The 27,807-nt window shown below is 40.7% G+C and overlaps 3 protein-coding genes across 4 annotated transcripts in view; 2 read left to right on the top strand and 1 right to left on the bottom strand.

Moving 5' to 3' along the window:
- Nucleotides 1–169: 169 nt before the first annotated feature.
- Nucleotides 170–907, bottom strand: SMIM27 (small integral membrane protein 27). The gene is made up of 2 exons (XM_043566952.1): nucleotides 724–907; nucleotides 170–381 (listed from the first exon to the last, which is right to left on the bottom strand). The coding sequence occupies exons 1-2, from the start codon at nucleotides 766–768 to the stop codon at nucleotides 259–261; spliced, it is 168 nt and encodes a 55-aa protein (XP_043422887.1). The 5' UTR covers nucleotides 769–907; the 3' UTR covers nucleotides 170–258.
- TOPORS (TOP1 binding arginine/serine rich protein, E3 ubiquitin ligase) lies at nucleotides 616–12,602 on the top strand. The gene is made up of 3 exons (XM_043566949.1): nucleotides 616–769; nucleotides 2,312–2,506; nucleotides 8,669–12,602. The coding sequence occupies exons 1-3, from the start codon at nucleotides 767–769 to the stop codon at nucleotides 11,597–11,599; spliced, it is 3,129 nt and encodes a 1,042-aa protein (XP_043422884.1). The 5' UTR covers nucleotides 616–766; the 3' UTR covers nucleotides 11,600–12,602.
- Nucleotides 12,603–21,932: 9,330 nt separating this feature from the next.
- Nucleotides 21,933–27,807, top strand: part of DDX58 (DExD/H-box helicase 58) — a 38,484-nt gene continuing 32,609 nt past the window's right edge. The window contains exon 1 of one of the 2 annotated variants that reach the window (XM_043565840.1): nucleotides 21,933–22,225. In XM_043565840.1, coding sequence (XP_043421775.1) covers nucleotides 22,120–22,225 — 106 coding nt within the window. In that variant the 5' untranslated portion in view covers nucleotides 21,933–22,119. The remainder of the gene's footprint in view (nucleotides 22,226–27,807) is intronic. The other variant, XM_043565842.1, reaches the window with a different exon arrangement.

The following is a 27,807-nucleotide window of genomic DNA, read 5'->3' as shown; positions in this document are numbered from 1 at the left end:
AAAGAGGTACTTTAGAAACTCTAGGTGGAAAAACAGGTCATTCTACTTAGGATCCAGTTCTCCCATGCTGTCAGATCTAGGTTTTATATAAGAATGTAAAAGACAAACCTCTGTGAAAATTAGATTAGTGGTTATCATAAAGCACTTATACAAAAAAAAAATTGGAAACTCTGTATAATGGATTTTACTTTAAATATACACACGTGTCATATAAGCATGAGGTAAAGAACTATATGCACAGAATTAAATCCAGAAGAATTACAAATTCTCATTCATCCCCAAGATTTTGTCTGGGTATTTCTTGCTTAGCTGTCGTCGTGCGACTACTGTTGATGCATAGATGACATATCCCCAGGAGAGCAATACGATCGCGAGAAGCAACTAAAAAAATGCAAGATGGGGAGTAAGAGCAAAAAAAAAAAAAGTTACTGTAAGTGGTACTTTTCTCCCTCCCCTCGCCCCAACAGGTTGCCGTGTACGTTGCTAAGGTGGGAATTACAGTGAACAACTGGAATAAAGGGTTCCGGAGGCGAGTACACCCAGCCGCCCTTACGTAAGAAGCGGAAGAGCGTGTCTTCCAGGAAGAGGCGGAGTCGAGGTGAGAGTAAAATCCTTAATACAGGAATGGATTTTAGAGTTTCTGGGCGCTGAAGAAATAGGGGGCCTTCCGCCTGCGGGCCTAGGGAGTCGACACCGTGGAGCCCCCCCAGACTAAGGACCTACCACTGAATAAATCCAGTCCAGGGTGCGGCGACTCACTGGCTTCATGGTAAGGAGGCTGCGGCGTTCAGCGGGAACGGAGGGAAACTGCGGGCCTTAGAGTAACCTCCCGGGCGGCGGCTGCCGAGCGGTGGCGGCCATCTTGCAGCCGGGCATCAGCGCCCGCCCCTCGCCTCCAGGAGCGTTTCCCTTCAGCCGGGCCGGCCTCTTCCGCCCGGAGCTGGGGACAGGCTCACGTGATCTGCGGGCCTAGCTCGGGGTGCGGGGAGGGGGTGAGATAAAGGAGAAAATGTTGAAAATGGCTTTTTTTTTTTTTTTTTTTTTTTTTAGTTAGAGAGATGGGCGTGCCTTAACAACCGGTCTTTCAGTTGCAGTGCTGTATTCATGCAAGATAATGAACCGTCTTGTGCATTTAAACATTTATTTGAAAAAATAATCTTTATTTTAAATACTACACTGGTTTCTGGCGCTGGAGGGATTAACGTTTCCTCCCGCATTTGTTTCCACATGATACAGATAGACGTTCGTGTATTCATCATTGGCTTAAATAAGAGTGTCACCCATTTTTGTATAACACAGGGACAAATCGTTATGGGAGTCCCTGTTAATTGAGCCCTTCTGCCAGAAAACAAAGTCTTTGAGAACTTAGTGGCTTGTGAATGTAAATGGTACTTCTAAAAAGAAATAACGTAGCGCGCATTACCTGGCATAATGTACGTGCCGATCAACAAGTGTCTTTTTGAGCGTTATGTTATGTGTTTAGAACGGTAGCACATTATCAGATATTAAGCCAAAGACAGCATTTTGTACGTGGGCCGTTGTACCAAGTTTAGCTTGAGAATGTTTGGGACGCTCCCATCTGAGGCCTGTGGATAGAGCGGAGCAATGGGCCGCTTGAGGCTCAGGCGTTGTGTCTGTACATCTCAGGTATCACCTAAAGAGCGTTTTAATCCAGATACGGGGAAGGGGAAAAGTGTTCTTTTGAGAAAAAAAGTTACCAGTTTTGGGAAGATTTCAAGGTCCTGTTTTTTTAGGCAATCCCTGTTTATCCTTAGACTGAAGTAGATTTATGAAGACTGCGTAGGACACTGGTTGGGCTCTGGCTTTGGATTCCATTCGAATTCCAGTGTTATTTCCTAGCTGTGCAACCCGAGGCGGTCACTTCACCTCCATATAACTCAGTTCCTTTATGTTTACAACTAGAGGTAATTTTAGTAACTTTTCGCAGAGTTTGGTGAGGTTTAAATGAAACCAAGCTGGTTATCGTGTTTTTCGGGTAAGTTAAATACGAAAATTAAGTAGTGGGCCTGTAACCCCCAGAAACTGGTGATCACAAGAATGACGGTGATAGTAATGATTTGTGCCTGGAAGGATCTCCGAGCTCCCCTTCGGGGAGTGGAGGCGACGATGGGGGAAGGGCCGGGGCTCGGCCGAGAGTTCTTAGGCCCCGCCCTCGGTGCCGGCGCCCTTCTACTGCGCATGCGTTACGCACGCGGGTGTTGTGTTTTGACGCGCGGGGGGCTGCGGAGTGGTTCTCGCTTTCTGCCGCCGCCCCCAAGCTGCCATTGGTGATGAGTGCTTTACGTCACAGGGGTCGCAGCAGCCGCCGGGGTCTCCGCTGTCTCGCGAGGAGGGTGAAGCGCCCCCGCCTGCTCCCGTTCCTGAGGGCCGGCGGAGAAGTCGTCGAGTACGCCTTCGCGGATCCTGCCGTCATCGACCTAGCTTTTTGGGCCGCCGGGAGCTTGGCACGAGCGCCCCAGCCGGGCCTGCGCCGGCGTCCTCCGAGGTGAGAAAGATCCGAAACAATGGGGCGCGGAGGTCGGAAGGGCTGGGCTAGCCGGCGCTCCTGGCCTGGAACGAGGCCCAGGGACCAGGGAGCTGCGATCGGGGCCTGAGGGGCCGTCCGGGCCTCGGCGGGGCGGGGCTCCCGGCAGGCGGGCTGGCGGCTCTAGTGGCGCACCTGTGGATTTGTGCGGGTGGGCGGGGAAGGGTTGCGTTTCCTGGAACCTCTCCCGAGGGGCGCGAGCCTACCGGTGTACTGGAAAAAGCTTGCTCTCTTGGGGGCGGGGGGTGGGGGACTCCACACAAACAAAACGTTCGCGTCTCACTAGTGGCATCGCCCCTATCAGAGGTTTTGCCAGAGGTTAGGTTCCCTAATCTCTCCGCCTGTCTGTAAAATAGGAGTAAAGGTGTTTTAGTTCGTTGTGATTATGTAATGCACGTGGTGCTTATCAGCGATCCTGGCGAGTGGCAGTTCTCACCCCGAGGAAGCCACTATCACCGTGACTATTGGAGTTGTCTGTGCTGTGTTACACATTGTGGGTTGGGCTCGCCTGCCTGTGGTTTTTCCAACCATCCAGTCAGTGCAGCTTTCCTCGTGGGCTGCTGATTCGTAGACTGGAAGGGAGCCGTACTGAGATGAAGCAAACAATGTTTTAAAGGCAAAAGAGAATAGAATTTTTGGTAGGTAATTTTCAAGATTATTTAGAATAAATTAATAGTTATCCGAGATTTAAGTTAATGGTGAAGGTTGGGGTCTTTTTTATTTTGTTTTTAGTCAATGAAATTAAAAGCTTTAGGCAGCCAAAGCAGTAATGCTTACCTGGAGTGAGTGGCTTTAGAAGGAAATGGTTCCCAAGCAGGTTTTTTTTATGGCTGGAATTGGAATTAAAATTCATAGCTTCTGGTCAGTAGATCCTGTAAGATCCATGTGATCCTTGGGAACTGAATTGCAGATCAGAGAGGTGCAGTGGTTTTTAAGGTCATAAGAGGTAAGACCCAGATTACTTTTATTTTTATTATTATTTTTTAATGTTTGTTTATTTTTGAGAGCGAGCATGAGCTGGGGGGCAGAGAGAGAGAGGGAGACCCAGAATCTGAAGCGGGTTCCAGGCTCCCAGCTGTCAGCACAGGGCCTGGTGCGGGGCTCGAACTCAGGAACCATGAGATCATGACCTGAGCCAAAGTGGGACTCTTAACTAGTGAGCCACCCCTCCAGATTATTTTTAATATTTGGGGTTTATTCTAGTTCATCTACTTTTCAGGTGGGTACTGTTATTTAACCCATTTTAGAGTTGGGAAAATTTGAAGGTTTTGAGAAATAATTTTCTCCAGATCACACCACTAATAAGTGGCTTTGATTTTCAACCCTGGCTCAACATTAGAATTAATAACATCACTCCCCTATATGTAATCACCATTTTTAAAATAAACTTAATTTATTTATTTTCAGAGAGAGAAAGAGATTGCATGCACGCACAAACTGGGTAGGGGCAGAGAGGGAGAGAGAGCGAGAGAGAGAATTTAAGCAGGAATTCTCTGACTTGGGGCTCGAATTCATGAACCTCAAGATCATGACCTGAACCGAAATCAAGAGTCAGAGCCTTAACTGACTGAGGCACCCAGATGCCCCTAATTAGCACCATTTTTAAATGTCCTGACATAATTTATAGACTCCAGTCTCTGGATTCTTTACCTCCTCTCACTCATTTTCCCTAAGTAATACATACTTGTTAAATATCTGCAATTACCCCAAAATGTGATAGGAAGGATTCTTACCTCTGTTAAAGCCAGTAGATTTGACGATTTGGGGAAGGTTTGGTTTAATCAGTGTATCCTAAAGGTAGCAAAGTTTATTTAGAATTTGGGAGGCAGTTCTGGAAAAAGGATCAGAAGAATTGATTTCATCTTTAGCCCTGTGGGGAAATTAACTTCAAGTCCCAATTCCTAGAGTGCGAGGACAGAGAAACCTTTATCACAAGGTTCTAGAATCTGAAGCACTAAATCCACCATCAGGTCCACCTTTGCTACCTAAACCCAGAATTTATAAACCTATAAATCTTAATCTGTCTCCTAACCATTCCTGTTTTATGCCTTAATTCGTATTTTTAAAACAGCTTTGTTGAAATAGAATTTATATTCCATCCATAAAGGTCACCTGTTTAAAGTGTATAATCCAGTGGTTTTGGGTATACTTACAGAGTTTTGCAACTATAATTGAACATTTTCATCATCTCAGAAACAAACTTTGTAATCTCTCTCCCTCCCCCAGCAACCACCATAAATTTTCATCCATAGATTTGCCTATTCTGGAGATTTCATATGAATGGCATCATGCAACATGTGGTCTTAGCGACTAATTTTTTTTTTTCCATTTAGCTTAATGAAAATTTTCATCTATATTGTAGCATTTATCAGTGCTTCATCCTTTTTATTGCCCAGTTATATTCCATTGTATGGATATACCACATTTTGTCTTTTCATCAGTTGTTGGGATTGTTTCCACGTTTGAGCTATTGTGACAAATGCTGCTCTGATTATTCACATCCAGGTTTTTGTGTGGACGTATGTTTTCATTTCTCTTTGGTAGGTGTTGAATTCTGGGTCATATGGTAATTCTACCTCATTTGTATCTCAGCAAATATTTTGGTGAATTAAAAAAAAGTAATCTCTACACCCAATTGGAGCTTGAACTCATTACCTCGAGATCAAGAGTCACATGGTCTACTGACTGAGCAAGCCAGGTGCTCCATTAGCAAATGTTTTAATTTCAGCATTAGTGATGTTTTTGAAGGAGTAAATCTCTTATTTGATGATGTACATTCATTGCCATTGTTTGATGTTTCTGGTAACTTCCATTCTTTATATCTAAAGATACTTGAGAAATACAAAACAACTCTTTTCTTTTTGTCTATTGTAAATGACATTACTGATCATTCTTTAGCTTTATGCTGTGCTGTCAAAGTGGTTAACAGGCTTATAAAACTGGGGAAGGGAAGACTTAAGATTCCATTTTTTAAAACAAATCCTACTTGATAGTTTGTTTTATTTGAACTTCAAGTTTACTACCTACTAATTTCCTTTAATAAATGCATTCAGGGTTGTAATTTTTATGTGAACTGCAAATGTTCAGTAAATACTAAATGTCTGTATTTCCAAGAAATAAACTAAGATACAGTGTATTAGCTTTAAATTCACCAGTCTTTTTAAAAAGTCTAGTAATCCCTTTATTACATAGGTGTACAGACTAAAATCTAGAGCTAATTGGATATCTCTAGTTTACAGAGTTATTTTTAGGGGAAATTTGCTTTTCAGTCCAGGTTCTCTGTGAACCTCTCCAGTTCCCACTTCACTCTTTATCCCCTTCCCCTAGTGCACAGACTCTGATCATAAAAATGTTTATTTTTAGGCTTTTTTTTTTTTCCTGGGGGAGAATAAAAATGTTAGAAGTAGGGGAAAATGCTGAGAGATTTATGCAATATTAAGGTTTCAGAGTTTAAATATAGTAACAATTAGTACTGTATTATTTATATAGCTCTAAGCAGTTTGCAATTCTGTGCTGTAGAGTGTTGATTTTTGTATTTCTGGTCTAGAAAATAGAGGACTAGAAATAGTTAGATCTCTGGAGAAACATTTGTTCAGCATTAATTGATTTCCTATTAAGTTATGTCTTGGAGAAAGTTAAGATACCCTAGATGAGCAAGTTTAATTTGAAATCTGTGATGAAATAGTTACATTTCACAATCATGGATTTTTGTCATCGGGTTTGTTAGAGTTTGGTATGGCCAGTGTTTAGAAAGTTGTATTATTTGGCTGACTTGAAAGCAGTTGACTGCTGATAGAACTCCCTGTAATAGAGGAGGTGAATAAAGATGAATAATAGGCCCAGGAAACATAAAGGAAGAACCTAATATTTAATATATATTTAGTGATTAGTGTAGAATATAGCTAAAGAGAGATAAGATGATAAAGCCAAAAATATAAGGCACACCAAATTTCAGCTCTGGCAAAATCATTTTGTAAGTTATGGGTCAACATAAACTGATGAATTTAAAGAAAACAAAACTAATCTTTAAGATTTTAGTGATCCTTGTGGGGAAAAAATGAGACTAGAAGCATTATTTCAAGAAACTTTGTGGGTGACTTTGGATTAAATAAAAAAATCTAAGCAAGGCTTTTAGGGGATTCTGTAAGGAGTCAGTGAGGAACTGAAAATAATAGTGTAACAAATAATAATAATAACACCATCTAACGTTTATGCAGTAGTTGCTGTGAGCCAGCAACTACCTTTGAGTGCTTTTACATATTTCATTTAGTCTTCACTAAAAGATACTTTTGTGTGTGTGTGTGTGTGTAAGAATCTTCCACTAAAGACTACAGAATTGGTTTAAACTGGTGAACTTTGTGGTATGCAGATTATCTCACGACAGTTATTTTTATTTTTTATTTTTTTGAGAGCATGAGCAAGCGGGGGGAGGGACAGAGGGAGAGAAACTCCCAAGTGGGCTTCATGCCCAGCATGGAACCCCGCTGGGGCTTGATCCCACGACCATGAGATCATGACCTGAGCCAAAACCAAGAGTCGGATGCTTAACTTACTGAGCTACCCAGGTGCCTATCACTACAGTTATTTTTAAAGGTGCATATCCAATACTTTCCACAAATAAAATAAGTCAGTCTGTATTGTTCAGGGCATTTGTATCAATGATATAAAACCATACATGGAAATAACACCAACTGAGGACTGTGGTGATTTGGGCTTTTGTTTTCTAGAGAGGGATAGGAGAAGATAAGGGATATTTTAAAAAATTTGGAATAACCATGAAAAATGTGAAGTTGTTAATTCTGGGTGGTGGATACATGAGTTCTTGTCAGATTTTCTTTTGTATATATCAAATTTTTTTTAGTTCTCTATTTTTTTTTTTTTTTTTACGTTTATTTATTTTGAGAGAGAGATTGTGTGTGGGAGAGAGTGAGTCTGGGTAGGGGCAAAGAGAGAGAAGGAGAGCATCCCAAGCAGACTCTGCGCTGTCAGTGCAGAGCCTCATGCAGGGCCCCATCTCACGAACTATGAGATCATGACCTGAGCTGGAATCAGGAGTTGGATGCTTAACTGACTGAGCCACCCAGGTGCCCCCTGTTAAATTCTCTTGAAAAAGAATAGAAAGTTAGGGGCACCTGGATGGCTCAGTCATTTAAGCATCTGACTTCGGCTCAGTTCATGATCTTGCAGTTTGTGAGTTGGAGCCCTGCACTGGGCTCAGCGTTAACCATGCAGAGCTTGCTTGGGATTCTCTCTCTCCCTCTGTCTCTGCCCCATGCTTGCTTTTCTCTCTCTCTCTCTCTCTCTCTCTCTCTCTCTCTCTCTCTCTCAAAATAAATAAACTTTAAAACAATTAAAGATAGAATGCTGTATAGTACTTGAAAGCTTACTATATATGATAATGTACCTTTTCTAAAGGGTTTTTATTTTTTAAAAAAATTTTTTAAATGTTTATTTTTGAGAGAGACAGAGTGTGAATGGGGGAGGAGCAGAGCAAGAAGGAGACACAGAATCCAAAGCAGGGTCCAGGCTCTGAGCTGTCAGCACCCAGCCTGATGTGGGGCTTAAACCCATGAACCATGAGATCATGGCCTGAGCCGAAGTCAGACGCTTAACCGACTGAGCCACCCAGGTTCCCCTTTATTTTTTTAATGTTTATGTTTTGAGAGAGAGAGAGTGAACACAAGCTGGGAGAGGGGCAGAGAGAGATGGAGACAGAATCTGAAGCAGGCTTCAAGCTGTCAGCACAGAACTGGACGTGGGGCTCGAGCTCACGAGCTGTGAGATCATGACCTGAGCCGAAGTTGGATGCTCAACCAACTGAGCCACCCAGGCACCCCTCTGAAGGCTTTTTATATCTTCACAAACACTGTGATGCAGGTTCTATTATCACCGATCTAGTCACGCTTGCTAGTGTGGAATCAGAATTCAATTCAGGATTCAAATACCTGACTTTAATGCTTGTGTTTTAAGTACCATGCTATGCTGCCCTTGCATATTACAAAGATAATGAGCTACTCTGCTACTTTCACCAAAGAATGTCTCATAGTCATTATTTGCTTTTTTTTTTTCCAGGTTTAGTTTCTTTTTTATCAGATTACTGATGTATTTTTTTCCCTTTTACAGATAATGGCATCAGCTGCTAAGGAATTTAAAATGGACAACTTTTCACCTAAAGCTGGTACTAGCAAATTGCAACAGACAGTACCAGCTGATGCATCTCCTGATTCTAAGTGTCCTATATGCTTGGATAGATTTGATAATGTGTCTTACTTAGATCGCTGTTTACATAAGTTCTGTTTTCGCTGTGTACAGGAGTGGTCAAAAAACAAAGCTGAATGTCCACTGTGTAAACAGCCCTTTGATTCTATTTTCCATTCTGTGAGGGCAGAAGATGACTTCAAGGAGTATGTCCTGAGGCCTTCGTATAATGGTTCTTTTGCCACCCCTGATGCTCCACGATTTCGCTATCGTACAACTATGACAAATCGAAGTACTTCTGTGTATTCACCTAGTAGTACCGTGAATAGAAGAACAACAACTCCACCAGATAGTGGAGTACTATTTGAAGGGTTAGGCATTTCAGCAAGACCTAGAAATGGTGAAATTCCTCAACTTATGAGGCAGATTGCAATAAGGAGGCCAACTACTGCAGATGAAAGATCTTTGCGAAAAATTCAAGAACAAGATATTATTAATTTCAGACGAACTCTCTATCGTGCTGGTGCTCGTGTTAGAAATATTGAAGATGGTGGTCGCTGCAGGGATATTTCAGCTGAATTTTTCCGTAGAAATCCGGCTTGCCTTCACAGATTAGTCCCCTGGTTAAAACGTGAACTTACAGTTCTTTTTGGAGCTCATGGATCTTTAGTGAATATTGTCCAGCACATCATCATGAGTAATGTTACTCGCTATGACTTGGAGAGTCGGGAGTTTGTATCTGACTTAAGACCGTTTTTACTTAATCGGACTGAGCATTTTATACATGAATTTATCAGTTTTGCTCGATCTCCCTTTAACATGGCAGCTTTTGACCAGCATGCTAATTATGATTGTCCTGCTCCTTCATATGAAGAAGGTAGCCATTCTGATTCTTCAGTTATAACAATATCTCCAGATGAAGCTGAAACCCAAGAGTTGGATATCAATGTAACCACTGTTAGTCAAGCACCATGGGATGATGAAACTCCAGGGCCATCTTACTCAAGCTCAGAGCAGGTACATGCTGCCATGTCTTCCCTTTTAAATACTTCTGATAGTTCAGATGAAGAACTTGTAGCAGGAAGAACTACATCTCAGATACAAGGAGTACAAAGTAATGAAGACCTAAATAATGACAGTGATTCTTCTGCAGATAATTGTGTCATTGTTGGGTTTGTTAAACCACTAGCTGAGAGGACCCCAGAACTTGTTGAACTGTCCTCTGATTCTGAGGAGTTAGGCTCTTATGAGAAAATGGAGACCGTGAAGACACAAGAACAGTCTTACAGTTCTGGTGATAGTGATGTTAGTAGATGTTCATCTCCACGCTCTGTCCTTGGAAAGGATGAGCAAATAAGTAAAGGTCATTGTGGTTCTGGTAAAAGAATCAAGTCAAAGAAGGAAGAGAAACACTCAACATCATTGTCATCTCCTAGAGACCTGAGCTCATCTATCAGAGGAGACAGAGTATATTCCCCATATAACCGTAGACACAGGAGGAGGGCAAGGTCAAGAAGTTCAGATTCACGTTCCCAGAGTAGAAGTGGGCATGATCAGAAGAATCGTAGAAAGCATCATGGGAAGAAAAGGATGAAAAGCAAAAGATCCAGAAGCAGGGAGAGTAGCAGACCTAGAGGTAGAAGAGACAAAAAGAGATCAAGAACTAGAGATAGCAGCTGGTCAAGAAGAAGCCAGACTCTCTCTCTAAGTAGTGAAAGCACAAGCAGATCAAGATCTCGTAGCAGTGATCATGGTAAAAGAAGATCACGGAGCAGAAATAGAGATCGTTATTACTTAAGAAATAATTATGGAAGCAGATATAAGTGGGAGTACACTTACTATAGTAGAAACAAGGACAGGGATGGCTACGAATCATCATACAGGAGGAGGACTCTGTCCAGAGCTCATTATTCCAGACAATCTTCAAGTCCAGAATTTAGAATTCAGTCCTTTTCTGAAAGAACAAATGCAAGGAAAAAAAATAATCACAGTGAAAGGAAGTATTACTACTATGAAAGGCACAGATCAAGGAGCCTATCTAGTAATAGATCAAAGACTGCATCTACAGGGCCTGATTGGGTAAGAAATGAAAAGCCTGGGGGGAAACGAAAATACAAAACGCGCCATTTGGAGGGTACTAACGAAGTGGCCCAACCTTCTCGTGAATTTGCTTCTAAAGTAAAGGAAAGCCATTACCAAAAATCCTCGTCAAAATTAGATGGAAACCACAAAAATGAGAGTGATAGCTTTTCAGACAGCCGGTCATCAGACAGAGAGACAAAACACAAGAGGAAAAAAAGGAGGACCCGGAGCTTGAGTGTGGAGATAGTTTATGAAGGGAAAGCTACTGATACGACTAGACACCATAAAAAGAAAAAGAAAAAGCACAAGAAGAAGCATAAGAAGCATCATGGGGACAATGCTTCACGCTCACCAGTTGTAATTACCATTGACAGTGATAGTGATAAGGATTCTGAAGTAAAGGAGGATACAGAATGCGATAATAGTGGTCCTCAAGACTCTTTACAAAATGAGTTTTTGCCTCCTCCCTTCGAACCATTTGAAGCTAAAGATGTAGTTACAATAGAAGATGAATTTGGCATCCTAGACACGGAGTGTAATACTACCACACTTAATAACAACTTGAATAATGCCAACAAAACTGTGGATAATATTCCATCCCAGGCAGCTTCAGTTGAACAAACTCTTGATGTAAGAGAAGAGAGTACCTTTGCCTCTGATTTGGAGAACCAGCCCAGTAATGTCTCTATTCAAACTGAGCCATCAAGGCAATTGCCATCTCCACGGACATCATTAATGTCAGTGTCTCTTGGGAGAGACCGTGATATGTCTTAAAACTGCCAAAGCATCTCATTGAGAATTCTGATGGAAAACAAAAACAACAGTTAACAGTTTCATCTGCTGCAGTCTATTTAAAGATGACTTTTGGTGAAAACTCTTTTCCCCCTTAAAAATATTTTAAGTGATTTTTTTTGTGTTAAAAATTTGTAAAAATCATTATTTGTTCAAAAAGTATGTATGTCCCACCCTCAGAGATATGCACTTTTAAGTGAGGAAAATGATATTGCTAGCAGTTTATTTAAAACTTGGGGTCCTTTTTAAATAAAAAAAATATAAATTTTAGAAGTTATTTCATAAAGCCATATGGTATCAACATATTTTTAAAGTAGTCAATGAGTATTTTTGAATTTTTTTTTGAGAGTTATTCTGGAAATGTGTTATAAGCTAGGAGAATCCCTTTGGACAGTCTTTATTTTTCTTCTTAAAACTTTGTATGATTCAAAACCATTTCTTCAGGTTAAATTAAGGCATTTTAATCTGCACAGTTTAGACATCTGCCAAAAGAAAATTTAAATATTTCCTTTATATACTTGTTTATCTGGACTGCCAGGAAAACAGATATGTATTCGACAAAATAAAAAATAAAACAGTAACACTTTACAAGAATCCAGAAATTTTTCTATGTAGTATTGCCTTTTTTTTTTTAATTTTAGTAGAGCTCAAATCTTGAAAATAGTTAAGGATATACTTGTTATAAATAGTAAATTTTAGATGATCTGCATTTAATTTCACAGTTTTAATTATTTTAGTTCTTTGATTATAAGGAATATCATACTTGTTTTCTGTCTTCAGTAAAATGCAGTTATGTAGCATTTAGCCTATTAAAAACAAAATACCCTTGCCAAACTTCTACATTGGTAGTTCTTGTATGCAAAGTGGTTATGTTTATGTTTTATCCTGTTTTAGAGATGATAAAATAAATTGCTCTCTGTCTAGCCTGATGTAAGATTGCCAGAGAAGAACAGAATTTGGATTAAATCTAATTTAGTCGCCTTCAGCTTGCCTTGTTACCATATTCATTCATTGTTCAACAGAAGTTGGAATGCCTGCTGGGTGGCAGGTTCTATATTTTATGTTTTTAGGGTTTCAGTGATAGAACAAAGTAGATATGATCTCTGTCCTTGGGGGACATATATGTAAACATTAAAAACCATAAATTCTCAGAAGAGAAAACATAATTTCCTATAAGAGCACACAGTGGGGGCCTAATTTCATGTGGAAGTGATAGCTGAATTGAAATTGAGAAAACAAGTAGCTGTTAGCTAGGAGTAGAGTTGTTCTTCACAAAGGAAAAGATGTCCAAAGATCCAAAGGCAGAAGCATACTGCAAGAACTAAAAGTAGGCAAAATTAGCCAAAGGACAACCAAGCTTTGTAGGTCATTTTTGTATTTGTTATAAGGGCAATAGGAAATTCTTTTAAAATGACAATCTAAAATTGATGTTGGCAATTTTTAGTAAGCTCAGACACTGAGACTGAGAAATTTTGGGAAGACCATAATTGATCAAGGAATATACTTTGAAATTATGACATGATTTTGAAGTTTTCTGAAGTATTAAAGACAATGCTATTTTATTTCATTTTTTTAATTTTATGTGATATTTGTATACATTTAGTGAAAACCTATCAATGTTTTTAAACACCTAAAGCTCATCTGAACACATGGCACCATCACATCATCCTCTTAGGTGTTCAGGCCAAAATTTCCCAGTCTTTGTTTCTCCTCCTTCTCTCATTCAATCCCCAAATCCTGGCCAGTAAGTATTTCTAATGTGTCTATACCATTATCCAACCTAGGCAGCCATAATCTCTCACTTGTGCTATTATAATGGGTCTGCCTGTATCCATTGTTGCTCTACACCTACCCCCCCCCCCCCATGTTAGCATTCAAAAAAAGTTAAAAAAATTTTTTTTTTGTTTCATTCCCATATTGAAAATCCTTCAGGAACTTTCTGTTATTCTTAGGATACTTAAAAAAAGCAAGCAAAAATCCAGCATAATATGCCTCTGCTTCATCAGATTCTGGTTCACCTTCAGCTTTCCTCTCCCCTCATTTGCTCTGGCCACCTTAGCCTGTTTCAGGTCTATGGAGGGGCTGCTGCTTACTAATGCAGAGCCTTCATAATGTGGGTTTTTCTTCTGCTAGGAACTGAATTTCATCTGTGTTAAAGGAGGCTTCTGCTAACGTGTACCCTTTCATTATTTCCCCTCAAACTTGCTCTCATAATAACCCTGGACAGTGTAGTAATTGATTACAGAGTGTTCTCTTACCAATCTGCAAGTTCTTTGGCGACTGTATGTATGTGTACTGGTAAATCCCTTCTTTTTCGTTTCATATAAGAAGTACTTACAGCACTTGATGGATAACTAGGTGCTAGCAATGTTTAAAATTGGCTAAGACCTCCTTTCTCCTTTCAGGGGGCTCTGCTGTCTGTCAGCTTTTAGCCTAATCCTGTGTTCTTTAACCTGTTCATCTGAATTCAGTGTCCATGAGACATTTTATTTTACCTCAGGTTTTTAGTGTTTTTGTGACTTCTGTGACTTTAACGGGAATGCAACCTCACATTTGCACTTGGTTGTTCATCAGTCTTCAGGTTGACAACAGGAAAACTTCATTACTTCCCAGTTTCACTAAGCTCTGTGGGAGGCCCTCACCAACCCATCTAATCTGTAATAATGGTCTGTGCATACAAAAGGGCAACAACAGTTTACTCCAGGTAAACTGACAGCCCATTCTTACTGGGAATTCTTCTATCATGGGAATAATTACAGTCCCCTGCCAGTGGGTATGGATGCCTTTAGTGGGTCAGTACACCCTGGATTAAAAATTTTTCAGAAGGTTCTTCAGGATACCAGAAACCATGTATGAGCTGGTTTGAGTTGTGGCCATCCCACTGTCCCCACCAATGGGGGCAAAGGATGGGAAGTAGAAGGAGAGGTTTCTCTTCACAAACCAGATTTTTTCAGAATTCTGAGCATGGGTGCATTTCTAACATTAAGCTCGTTAAGCTACGTACAATTGAAATGTTAACTGACTAAATTAATGTAGCTATTACTGAGACCAGAATTTATATGGTATGACCCCTTTAACTGCAAGGAATAAGTTCCAAGATCCCTCTGGATGCCTGAAACTGAATAGTACTGAACCCTGTATGTACTGGTTTTTTCTATACATACATATCTGTGATAAAGTTTAATTTATAAATTAGGTGAAGTGAGAAATTAACGACAGCAGTAATAGAATTGGACAATTAATATACTGTAATAAAAGTTACGTGAATGTCTCTCAAAATAACTTGTACTCATCCTTGTGATGATGTGAGGTGGTAAAATGCCTACATGATGAGATAAATGAGGTGAATGACAAAGGCATTGTTATGTAGCCTTAGGCTACTGTTGACCTCAGGATACTTTAAAAGGCAGATCATCTGCTTCCAAATCCTGGTTGACTATGGACAACCAACATGAAAAGCAAAATTGCAGGTGAGTTGGGGCGGGGGGCACTACTATATGGATATGTCCACTGGTGCCTTTAGGAAAACCCACATGGGAAGCTAAATCATAATCATTGTGTATGTAGCCTACTCTCAAAAGGTTCAGAAAGAATGCTACATATGTAGACAGAGCAAATGATAAATTATGGCAAAGTGTTAGAGTAAAAAAAGGGAAGTGTTCATACTATTTTTGTATTTCTGTAGGTTTAAAATAATTTCAAAACGTTAATAAAATTGCCTCCGTAGGCCTGCTAGGTTACCTGTATGAGTGTGTTAGAGTTTTCAGCCACATATACTTGGCAAAAGGAAAAAAAAGTCACAGGTGAACATGCAGTAACTATTAAAGCTACTTTGTGAGAAAGAACCAGTCACTAGAAGTATTGTGGTCCCATTTATAATCCTGGGCCTGTTGAGATAAGGATCTTAGTCTGAGATACATGGTTAACTGCTCTTGATCCCATGCTCAGAAGCAAGTGTGTGAGGGGTATAAAAACAAAGGTGAGGTGTTTTTTAAATTTATTATTTATTTTGAGAGAGCATGAGCAGGGGAGGGGCAGAGGAGGGGAGAGAGAATCCCGATGCAGAGGTCAAACTGATGAAACAATGAGACCACCTGAGCCAAAACCCAAGAGTTGGACGCTTAACTGACCAAGCCACCCAGGGGCCCCAAGAGAGGTTTTTGTTTGTTTGTTTGTTTTGTAATTTAGGATAGAGGGAAGACAAGCTTTCTGAGAAGGAGACCCTGGAATAGGAAAAAAAAGTAAAGGAGAGGTAACTGATGGAGCAGAGTTTCTGAATGGCAGAGCACAGCACAGGTAAGTGAATTAGTAATGGGCAGAAGCAGAGGCAAGTCTTACTGTGAAATGACAGAAGGAGGTAATGCACAAAGAAATGCTCATGAGCAAGATGCACTGAGATGAGGTTATTCACACTTGTAAAGCCTCTCTCCATGAAGTAGGAAGTAATGCCAACTTCTGAGAAATATGGGTCGTGAGTAAGATTGGACTTGAGAAGAGGAATGAGAAAATGCTGTTGTATAGTATGTGTTTGGTGAGTGAATAAATAGATGGTTCATGGTTGAAGTTCTGAATGTGACTAGTAAAAGGGAGGCAAGGGAGTTGAGATATTGGTGAGTATAGTTGAATTGATGCATTCTGGCTTCTGGGCTGTGTAGGAAAGGTGAAGCTAGGTCACCATTATACGTAAAGAACAGGGAGATAACAATTTGTTTTCCAGTGAGGTTCAAGTGGATATAGTGGAGGAAGGAATAAGACAAAAAATATTTTAGAGAGTGCCTAATGCTAGGCATGTTTGGAAGTAACTAGAATGGGTGGAGGTAGAGGTGAAGGTGATTGGAACTGAGGGTGGTGATCAATGTGGCTGGAAGTATCCTTTACATGGAAGATACTGTGGGTGATGGCAGAAGATCAAGGATGGAGAAGAAAATGGTAGTTGTGTCATGGATATTATATCTTGTACTTTATGCTTGAGTTCCACTAGAGCAGCTGGCATGTGTACAAAGAAGATAATGAAAACTTGGTAAATAGTTATTTCCTCATTCTGAGTTTTTTAGTCAATACCTGAATCACTTAGGTATTAGAAAACATTAAGTGCGAAAGGGCCATTTAAAAAAGTACAGTAAGATTGGTTGTTAAAATGTGAAAATTAGGAAATTCTCACTTTACCTGCATGTGGGGGAATGGTAAATCCATTGGATCTGTGCCTGAGAAAAGCAAGAGGCAAGGAAAATGGAAGTTGAGTTAGGCCAAGGTCTGAGTCCATAAATTCATCCCTGTAAAGCATTAGATGATATGCTTTTATACAGACACAAGGGGGCAGAATTAGATCTCTAGTATTTGTTTCTCTGCATGACCATCTGCACTTTAAATAGGTAAACCATTCTCAAGCACAAGGATACCTCTTTGGACTTATGTCTGTAAAATTCATTTATTCACCAAATGCTGAGTACATATGGTCTGAGTCTATGCTAAATGCTAGAGGTGTAACAATGAATAGGGTGGAACCAACAGAAATGTTAAAGAAGGTGGGAATGGAACGATTAGATTTGTTTTCAAACAACTAGCAGTAATGTAGAAGAATGTTTGGAGTGGGAAAACCTCGATGAAAGACTGCTTAAGGAGCTCTTTTCAATAGCTCAAACCAGAAGTCAGAAGGGCCTTTAGAAAAACAACAGGGATTCAGTGGAGAGGCTGGATTCAATCAATTTCTGAGGTAGATTAGACAAAATTTGGGTACCATGTACCTGAGGATGGGCTGTAAGGAGAGGGAAAAGTCTGGTATGATGAGATTTCCGCCCCCCTCCCCACCACACCGTGTGAGAATTAGGAGATAGAGGAATAGGGATAGTTGGGGAAGACAATGAGTTCAGTTTGAGACTGAGCAGCCTAGAGCTGCACTGTCCAATATAGTAGCTACTAGGCACATATGGGTATTGATCACTTGAAATGTGGCTAGTAAAACTGAGGAACTGAATTTTAAGTGGTGTTTAGTGAGGCTCATGGCTGCCATATTGGCCAATATAGGTAGAGAACATTTCCATCATCACAGAAAATTCTATTGGGACACCCTGGGGGACATCTGGACAGATGAAGATTTCCAGTGGGTACCTGGAAATAGGAGTGTGAATCTTGGAGGAGAGATGGGGACTGGGGAGGTGATTTAGGAGTTACTGGGAAACTAGGGTGGGTGTACTAGAGAGGTTGTAGAAGTGGATGAGTTCTTTCAGAGAGTAGAAAAACAAGAAAAGCAGGCATAAGTGAAAATTCTAGAGAATACAACATTAAGGAGGCTGGCAAAAGAAGAAAAGGTTTTCAAAAGAGACCAAGTATATGTACCCTCTAGTCCCATATACTTGCCTCTTCAATTTTATGTTGTATATCTTGTATCAGAGGCAGTGCCCTGCATGCAGTAGGGTATAAACAGAATTTCCAAGAGGTTAATTTTATTTTTTAGGTCTTGGGAGTTACCTTCATGTGGTCATTGAATCAGGGAATTCTGTTCTGGGTGGGGCAGATTAGGCCACCTCCAAAGATATCTAATACCATTTTTAGAATACAGGGGACTAGGAAGTATAATCTTTGACCTTACTCTACCCATCACCCTCCTTCTCTATACTTCCCTTCATGCTCAGCTATGATTTTCTGGATTATGTTTAAATCATTCCCTTACAATAACCTCTTTCTAGCCCTTCTGTCTTCGTGCACTTAGTTTAGGGGTGAGCAACCTTTTCCTGTAAAGGGCCAGATGTACTCTATGTTGTATAGTCTTTTTTTTTTTTTTTTTTTTTTGTAACTCTTCGAAGATGTTAAAACAATTTTCAGCTTGTGGCCTCTTTAAAAACAAGTCACGTGCCAAATCTGTCCTGCAATAGTTTGCTAACCTGTTACCTAGCAGGACCTCCATCTGGATGAACCCAGCTCTTCAGTTGTGCCTACATGCATCCTCCTGAGTGTTTTTGAAGGAAATTAGGAACTGCAGGTTGGTGTCACCATAAGAACACAATCCCAAGTGGACAAGTTTCTTTAGTGTTCTTGCTCATTGGTATAATGGGTATAGTTCACACCTTTTTCTCAAACCTTCCACTTGTCTCTACCGCAGGCTTTCCATAGTGGCTGGGCAGTTCTGATCAGTGCCAGGTTTGGGCAAACACAAACCCTATCTGCTCACCAAAACAATACCCCTCTAGCATGTTAGTAGAGACATTGCCCACCCATTTGGTCTTGACTGGTTTGTTCGTCTGTCCTCAGCCAACTGGGTGGCCTGCTGATCCAGGATGGCCTCATCTGGGATTATTGGACTCTGTGTAGTCATCTTCCAGCACATTAGCCTGAGCTTGTTTACCTGGTGGTCACAGGGGTCTGAGAGAGAGAGAAGTGTGGAGTCTCAAGACCTGGGCTCAGAATTGACATCATCATTTCCTCTTTTTTTTTTTTTTTTTCTCCGTATAGTAAGTCCTAAGACCAAGCTGATTCTAGGGGAAGGAAAAGAGACCAGTATTGATGGGAGGAGCTACAAAATTGCATTGTAAGAGGTATAAGTATTGGGAAAAGTGAAGAATTGTAACTTTTGCATCCAACCTACCATAGCATCCAGGTTTGCTCCACTCAATGGAGAAAGCCCTCTTCCTCTAGGCCTTTAGTCCTCACACTTATGTGTGCATCTGTAGCATGTGGAAGGTTTGTTAAAACATATTGCTGGGGCCCACACCTTCAAAATGTCTGGGATGCCAAGAATTTGCTTTTCTAACAGGTTTCCAGGTGGTTCTGATGTTACTGGCTGGCAGACCACAGTTGGAGAACCACTGTTCTGGGACATATACCCTCTGCATGTGCTGTGGATTTCACTTACCTCACTTTAATAGGAATTTTGATTTTTAAATTATCCTCTTTTTTCCTGTATCTCCTGCTTTTTAGTTCCTTAGCTACATGTTACTTAGTTACTTTGCTACTCAGAATGAGGTCTGTGGACCAGCAATATCAGCATCACCAGCGTCAGCTTCTTAGAAATGCAGAATCTCAGACTTACTAGGTCAGAATCAGTACTTTAATAAGACCTGTGAGTGATTCTTGTGCATTCGTGTTTGAGAAGCACTGCCTGTGAATCATTCTCATCAGCAAGCGAGTATGTTCTTGATTTCTTCCTACAAGCCTTCCTGTCTTCCAACATCCCATGCTAATAGATGACACGCCCATTCATGCAGCTGCTCAGGCTAAAGAGGAATTTTCCTTGACTTGTTTCTGACATATCCCACATTCAGTTCATGACCACACTTTACCACTTCCACAGCTTTGCTCCCAATCCAGGATGCCATGATCTCTCACTTGGACTAGTGCTGGTACCAGCTTCTTACCTGGTCAGTAGGCTTCCACCTGTCTCCCTGCAGCTTGTTTTCTTCCAGTCAACCACAGTGAGCCTTTAAAAACAGGTCTTGTTATAACCCCCAAATCCTGCAATGGTTCTGCATCATATTTAAAATCAAAACCCAAACTGGGCTGTCTGGGTGGCTCAGTTGGCTGAGCATCCAACTCTTGGTTTCAGCTTAGGTTGTGATCTCGCAGTTCGTGGGATCAAGCCTCGCTGACAGCTTGGAGCTTGCTTGGGATTCTCTTTCTCCTCCTCTCTCTGCCCCTCCCCTGCTTGTGCTCTCTCTCCCCAAATAAATAAACTTAAAAAAAAAAAAATCAAAACCAAAGTCCTTATTGTGGTCTGTCAGGCTGTATGTGAACTGCCTTGGCCACCTCTCTCCTCTCTTTCCCCAACCCACTTTATTCTAGTGACTCTTCTCCCCTTCTTTTGCAGACCTGGTTCACCCCTGTTTTTTTGTACTATGTGTTTTTTTTTTTTAATTTTCTCTTTGCACTTTGTTTTAGAATGCTCTTCACCCAAATGGCATGCTATCTCACTTCACTTAGGTCTCCCTTGAGTCACTCATCTAATATAAGCAGCCCTCATTACTGTTTATTCCCTTATCTTGCTTTATTTCTCCTTCCTGAACTTGCTGTTACCTAACATCTTTCTTTCACGGTAGAATACAATACGTTTTAAACCTGTCTTCTTCATTTTAGTCTTGGTGCTACCATTCTCCTAGTTGCTCAAGCCAATGCCTGGAATGTAGCCTTGATTTTTTTTCCCCTCTTCCTTTCCCACTTCCTTCACTCAATCCTATGTCTAAAGTATATCTGGAACTTTTCATTTCTTATACTCTGCATTGCCACTGTCCTCATCTTTGCTCTCATCCTCTCTTAACTTGAGTCAGCGCCCATCGATCTACCCATTCCACATAGGAGCCAGAGAGAAAGTCTTTTAAAAAATGTCATCAAATTATGTTACTCCTTGCTTAAAATCCTGCAATGTGTTTCCATTGTACTTTATTCTTTGCCTTACAAGGCCCTTGCATCAATTCAGTAACACTCCATGCCATTTATCACTTGTTCAAGAAATTCCTGATACAAATCACTTTTTCTCTTTGACTTATTTGTGCTTTCTGTCCCCTTGTATGGAATTCCCCCCCTTCTTATTTTTTGAATAATTCATTCCTTCTCATTCTTAAGGACTCAGCTGAAGTGTGACTTACCTAGAAAGACCTACCACTGCATTAAAACAGTTTTTTTCAATCTCCTTTATTTTCTATCTCATGACTCTATTTGCTTTCTTAATATTTCACATTTGCTTGAAAGACACCTTTAAGAAAATGAAATGGTAAGTCACAGACTAGGAGAAAACATTTGAAATACATATATTTGACAATGGGCTTATATCTAGAATAAATAACTTATAAGTTCATAATACAAAGAAAACCCAATCAGGCAAAGGGTGGAAACTAATGCCTCACAAAGGAAGATATGTAAATTGCCAACAGGTACATGCAAATGTTCTCACATCATTAACTATTTGCAGAGTTAAAACTACAACAATACACTATTTCACATTGACCAAGATGGCAAATTGACCCATGTGTAGCTACTGGAGCTCTCTGACTCTACTGGTGGGAATGCAAAATAGTACATACAGTTTGGGAAACAGGTTGGAGATACCTGTTAGGTTAAACATGCAGGTAGGACCTACACAACCTGGGGGAAGCAGTTAACACATACACATTTTCCAAAACTCAGTGAATCATACACTTAAAATCTGTGCATTTATTGAATCTAAACTTTACTGCTATAAAAGCAAAATGAAAAAAAAAAAAAAGTTCCCAGGGATCCTCCTCCGTCCCTCTGGGCCAGCGAACACTTGCAGGTTGGCTAACGTCAGGAAAACGCGGTTAGGGAGGCGGGGACCTGGGGCAGCCCAGCTTCCGCGAGCCGCCAAGCCCTGGCCCGTTCACCACTGGTTGTGGTTTCGGTTTCCATTTCCCTTCTGCAGTTTAGGTTCCCCGGCGGCTCCGCCTCTCCGCTGGGCCAGTATACCCTCTCAGAAAATCCCTCCTGGCCAGCCGCTGGGCTTTAAAGGGAGTGGGACACCTGTGAGGTAGGACCTCGCGGGGAGCTGAGCCACCGGGATGACGGCGGAGGAGAGGAGGAATCTGCGCGCCTTCCAGGACTATGTCATCAAGATTCTGGACCCTACCTATATCCTGAGCTACATGTCGCCCTGGTTTAAGGACGGTGAGTGGTCCCCAGCGGCCCGAGCCCCTTGAAGCAAGGAAACAGTTTAGGACTTGTTTTTCCCGTGCTTTTTTCCTTTCTTTTAATCAATACAAGTAGCCTGCTAGGAACCCGGGTGTTGAGGCAAGATCCCTAAAGCATTTTTAAAAATTATTTTATTTTTAAAATTTTATTTAAATCTAAGTTAACATAGTGCAATAATGATTTCAGGAGTAGAATTTGATGATTCACTTACATATAACACCCAGTGCTCATCCCAACAAGTGCCCTCATTAATGCCCATCACTGATTTAGCCCATCCTCCCACCCAACACCCCTCCAGCAACCCTCAGTTTGGTCTCTGTATTTAAGAGTCTCTTACGGTTTGCCGCCTTCTCTGTTTTTATCTTATTTTTCCTTCCCTTGTCCTAGGTTCATCTGTTTTGCTTCTTCAATTGCCACCGCATTTTAGACTAGAAATTGCTAGGAGGAGCCTTTGGAAGTTCAGATGGGGAACTGAGTCCTAGAGAAGTGCTATGACTTGTGTAGGGGTGCATGTCTAGTCAGGTTCAAAGGTGGATAAACCAATCATTGTCCACTTCATGTATTTCCTTTAATGGTTGTGTCTAATGTGTCTTCAGCTTTGTACCAACATTGAGATTAAAGAATAAGATTTAGGCCCTTCTTTAAAATACTATGCAGCTCAAGATTTTGGGGGTGGGAGACTGGTGAGGACAGATGTACATTAATGATTACAAAATGCTATGAGAGCTCCAAGGTAATTGACCCTTACTCTTGCTGTGTCTTATTTGCAATGGCTGGAAGCTTGAGAGGAGCAAGACTCTCTGGACTGAATGGCTGCAGGCTTCAATTCAGGTGTTTCTGTCTAGCTTTTGAGACACATGATGATGGATGAATGCCATATTGTAAATTTGAATCCAAGTGCCCTGTGCTGGAGATGAGCAGAGGCTTTAAGAAAAGAGGAAAAGGGAGGTGGTGCCTAGAAGGAGTTGAGATGAGAGAAGGGATCTGGCAACTCCTTTTCAGGCTCCAACTGCTGAAATATCTTTCTTGATGTGAGGCAGTTTTGGGAGATTACCTGAAAGCAGACAGGTAATTTGAAGGCTAATTTCTCTGTAAAACCAAGGGTTGTGGAGTGAGGAGTGAAAGAATACCATTAACAAAAGTGGGCTTCTGCTTTCTAGTTGTGCTCAGGGAGAAGTAACAAAGTAACATTCTAATGAGCCACAGAGTTGCTTGGGCCTCTGAAGAATATAAGCCCCTGCAAGAATCTCTTCTAGAAATCTTGGAATGAATGGAACACTAACAAACTATTGTGAATCCCATTCTTTCTTGCACTCATGTGTCCATTCAATGAACAACTCATATGTTAGGCAATATGCTAGCATTGGAGAGAATTTACACACTTACTACACGTATTATCTAATAGGAAGCATCATGCTAGGAACTGAAAAATCAGTGGTGAGTGTGCTAGAAATGATCCTGACCTAACAAAGAGTGTATATGCAGAGAAAGACAGATACCATATGTTTTCACTCTTATGTGGATCCTGAGAAACTTAACAGAAACCCATGGAGGAGGGGAAGGAAAAAAAAAAAAAAAGAGTTAGAGAGGGAGAGCCAAAGCATAAGAGACTCTTAAAAACTGAGAACTGAGGGTTGATGGGGGGTGGGAGGGAGGGGAGGGTGGGTGATGGGTATTGAGGAGGGCACCTTTTGGGATGAGCACTGGGTGTTGTATAGAAACCAATTTGCCAATAAATTTCATATATTGAAAAAAAAATACATTTGATACTGTGATGAGCACTGGGTATTTTATGTAAGTGATGAATCACTAAATTCTATACCAGAAACTAATATTGCACTGTATGTCCATTAGTTGGAATTTAAATAAAAACTTGACAAAAAAAAAAAGAGTGTGTATGCGAAGGCAGGTTGCTAACTAAGTACACCATAAATGATGAAATGTGGTAAGTACTCTGATGGAAAACCATAGTGTGCTTTGGGAGCACACAGACAGCATAGTTTTTAATATATATAGTGGTTTTAATTTATAGTTATAGTGTAATCACAAAGTACCAAACGGGAAATAGAAAAAGCTAGCTGCAGAACACTATAGTATTGTCTTATTTTTGAATGTTAAAGAAACAATAGAAGTTTCGTTTCCAGCTTCTTACCAAGGGCAACTGATACCATTTAGTTGGTTTCTATTTTTCCTGTTCGTTTCTTTATACTTTATAATGTGCACATGTATCCATAAACTTTTTTCTTTCTTCTCATCTTTTTCTGTTTTCCGTTAGATTGGTAAAGTTTCTCTATCCCCTATTTTTTTTTTTTCTTGGATGCTTTGGAATCTCTGAATTCTATTGGTTAACCTTAATTGTGACAAGTATACTCTATCAGGATTCAGTTAGGGAGCTGAGACATGAGTGTTGTAGCTGGATATAAACTTTCTGACTCATTTTCCCCCCTAGAAGTGGGAGCTTATCTACACTCTCCTTATGCCCAAAAATTCATTCCCCATGCACACACAAATACACCAATATGTTTAAATTACACCAGCAATATCCAATATCTCTTTTACCATAATCTTTGTCTCCACATGTTGGATATTGTACACTAGTTGAATCTTGGGAAAGGAGAATTGAAGCCATGTTTCTTCTGGAGAGCTTGCATGGTCACTAGGGTGCTGCAGGGCTTTACTTATTTACTGGTTGTCCAGGATGTTTCAAGGCAGACTAGGTTGTGGGCTATAAGTTTTTTTGCAATATCCCTTTGGAGTAGAAGGCTAACCCTTATCTTGGAGGGGCCCTCCGTGAGCAGTATTCTGAGTATTTACCCATTCCTTCAGTAACATTTTCTGGACCATACATGAGCCAGACGCTTTGTTGATGATTAGAATACAAAGATGAAGACAAAAATGGATACAACATGTCCATGATCACTGTCAATGGGAAAAGGTAGACACTCAGACAGTTACTGTGTACTATGCAGTGCCAGTGCTCTAGTCAGAGGCATGTAAAGAGACCAAGAAAGCACAGAAAAGAGATCAAGAAATTCTACCTTGAGAAGCTGGCTATGGAATCACAGAGTGGCCAGGATGGCAAAGGTAGTAGGAAAGTACCAAAATAGAATTTTCCCTGCATTGAACTCCCAGTGCTTTTGAGGAAGCAGGAGATATCAGGACTAGGTAGCAGCAGGATGGACCTGACCTTGTGCAGAGTGAAGCTAACCTGCCCAGGATGCAGCAAGACAGTTTCCCTGGGAAGGTTTCAGCTGTGACTGGGACTTATCTGGACCTTCATGCAGGAGAGCCAGTTATGGCTGGTGGAATGTCTAAGGAAAGAATGAAGGGCAAGGAGGCCTGGGAGTAAGAACCCACCTCTAAGGATACAGTCTAGGAACAGGATTAACTATCCCAAAGGATAGGGTACAGTTGTGTGCCCAGGGAAGTTGGGGTAGGCAACAAGATTGCGTTGTCCCTAAAAAAGATATGTTGAAGTCTTAACCTCCACTACCTCAGAATGTGAACTTATTTGGAAATAGGATCTTTATAGAGGTAATCAGTTAAGGTTGAGGACGTGCTGGCATAGGGTGGGATCCTAATCAATGTGGTTGGTGTCTTCATAAGAAGATAGCCATGTGAAAATACAGAGAGACAAAGAGAATGTCATGTGAAGATAGAGGCAGAGATTGGAGTGATGTGGCCACAAGACAGACAAACAGAGGGGAGAATAACATGAAGAAAGAGGCAAAGATTTGATGTGGCCACAAACCACGGAATGCTAGGAGCTGGAAGGGAAGTGGGATGTATTGTCCCTTAGAGCCTTCAGAGGAAGTGTGCTCCTGCCAGCATCTTGATTTCAGACTTTTGGTCTCTAGAACTGTAAGAGAATAAGTTTCTATTGTTTGAAGGCCACCAGTTAATGCTAATTTGTTATTGCAGCCACAGAAAACTAATATGGATAGATAAACTAAAAAACAGAAGTGTTGGCAAGGATGTGTTAAAAAATTGGAATCCTCATGCATAGGGGCACTTGTACCCCACTGTTTATAGCAGCACTCTCAACAATAGCCAAATTATGGAAAGAGCCTAAATTTCCATCAACTGATGAATGGATAAAGAAGTTTTGGTTTATATACACAATGGAGTACTACATGGCAATGAGAAAGAATGAAATATGGCCTTTTGTAGCAACGTGGATGAAACTGGAGAGTGTGATGCTAAGTGAAATAAGCCATACAGAGAAAGACAGATACCATATGGTTTCACTCTTATGTGGATCCTCAGAAACTTAACAGAAACCCATGGGGGAAGGAAAGGAAAAAAAAAAAAAAGTTAGAGTGGGAGAGAGCCAAAACATAAGAGACTGTTAAAAACTGAGAACAAACTGAGGGTTGATGGGGGGTGGGAGGGAGGGGAGGGTGGGTGATGGGTATTGAGGAGGGCACCTTTTGGGATGAGCACTGGGTGTTGTATGGAAACCAATTTGACAATAAATTTCATATATTAAAAAAAAATTGGAATCCTCATAAATTGCTGGTGGGCATGTAAAACAGTATAGCTCCTTTGGAGAGCAGTTTGATAATTCCTTACACTGTTAAATGGAGTTACCATATGACCCAGCAATCTCACACATAGGTATAAACTCAAGAGAAATGAATACATATGTGTACGTAAACACTTGTACATGACTGTTCATTGCATTGTTATTCAGAATAGCCAAAACATGGAAACAACCTAAATGCTCATTAACTGATGAATGGATGGACAACAGGTGGTGTATCCATACAATAGTATATTATTCAGCAATAAAAAGGAATGAATGATACAAGCTACAGCATGGATGAATCTTGAAAACGTTATGCTTAAGTGGAAGAACTCACTTACAAAGACCACATATTGTATGATTTCATTCATATGAAATCTCCAAAGTAGGCAAATCTGTAGAGACCCAAGTAGATTAGTGGTTAGTTAAGGGGAAGGGAGATGGGAGTGGCTGGTACAAGATTTCTTTTTACTAGTCAGAGTGTACTAAAATTAGATAGTAGAGATAACTCCACAACTCTAAAAACCATTGAATTTTGCACATTGAAAGTGTTAACTTTACTGTTCCAAGACAGAGACCTTGGCAGAGAAGGAGGCTATCCCTTCCTTTCTTCATTCATTCATTGTCTATTATGTGCTGGGTCCTCTTTTAATCTCTGAGGATACAGTGGTTAACCAGTCAGGCAACTGGTTTACTTCTTGGAATTTACATTCCACTGACAATAGGGGGAAAAAAGGGACACTATCAAGTGTCAGGTCATTTGAAGGCAACCATTTGGTCACCACCCCAGACATGGAGTTAGTGTGTCAAGTTAGCAAGACCACCAGCAGTTGGGTGGATAGTTTTCTGCTACTTGGTCTCATTGTGTTTCTGTTTAGCTTCTCTTGTGTGCCGTATTTCATGCCATTCAAGCAAAAACCTAGAAAGAGGACCATGAAGATATCACTCCATTTCTAACTCTTTCTGAGTCCAGTGTAATTAAAGATGCCATGGAGTGGTCCTATCCTCACACGCTTTTAGTCCTACAGTTAAT

This window comes from Prionailurus bengalensis, chromosome D4, assembly GCF_016509475.1.
Source record: "Prionailurus bengalensis isolate Pbe53 chromosome D4, Fcat_Pben_1.1_paternal_pri, whole genome shotgun sequence".
Taxonomy (NCBI): Eukaryota; Metazoa; Chordata; class Mammalia; order Carnivora; family Felidae; genus Prionailurus; species Prionailurus bengalensis.
This window is presented reverse-complemented; position numbering and strand designations above follow the sequence as displayed.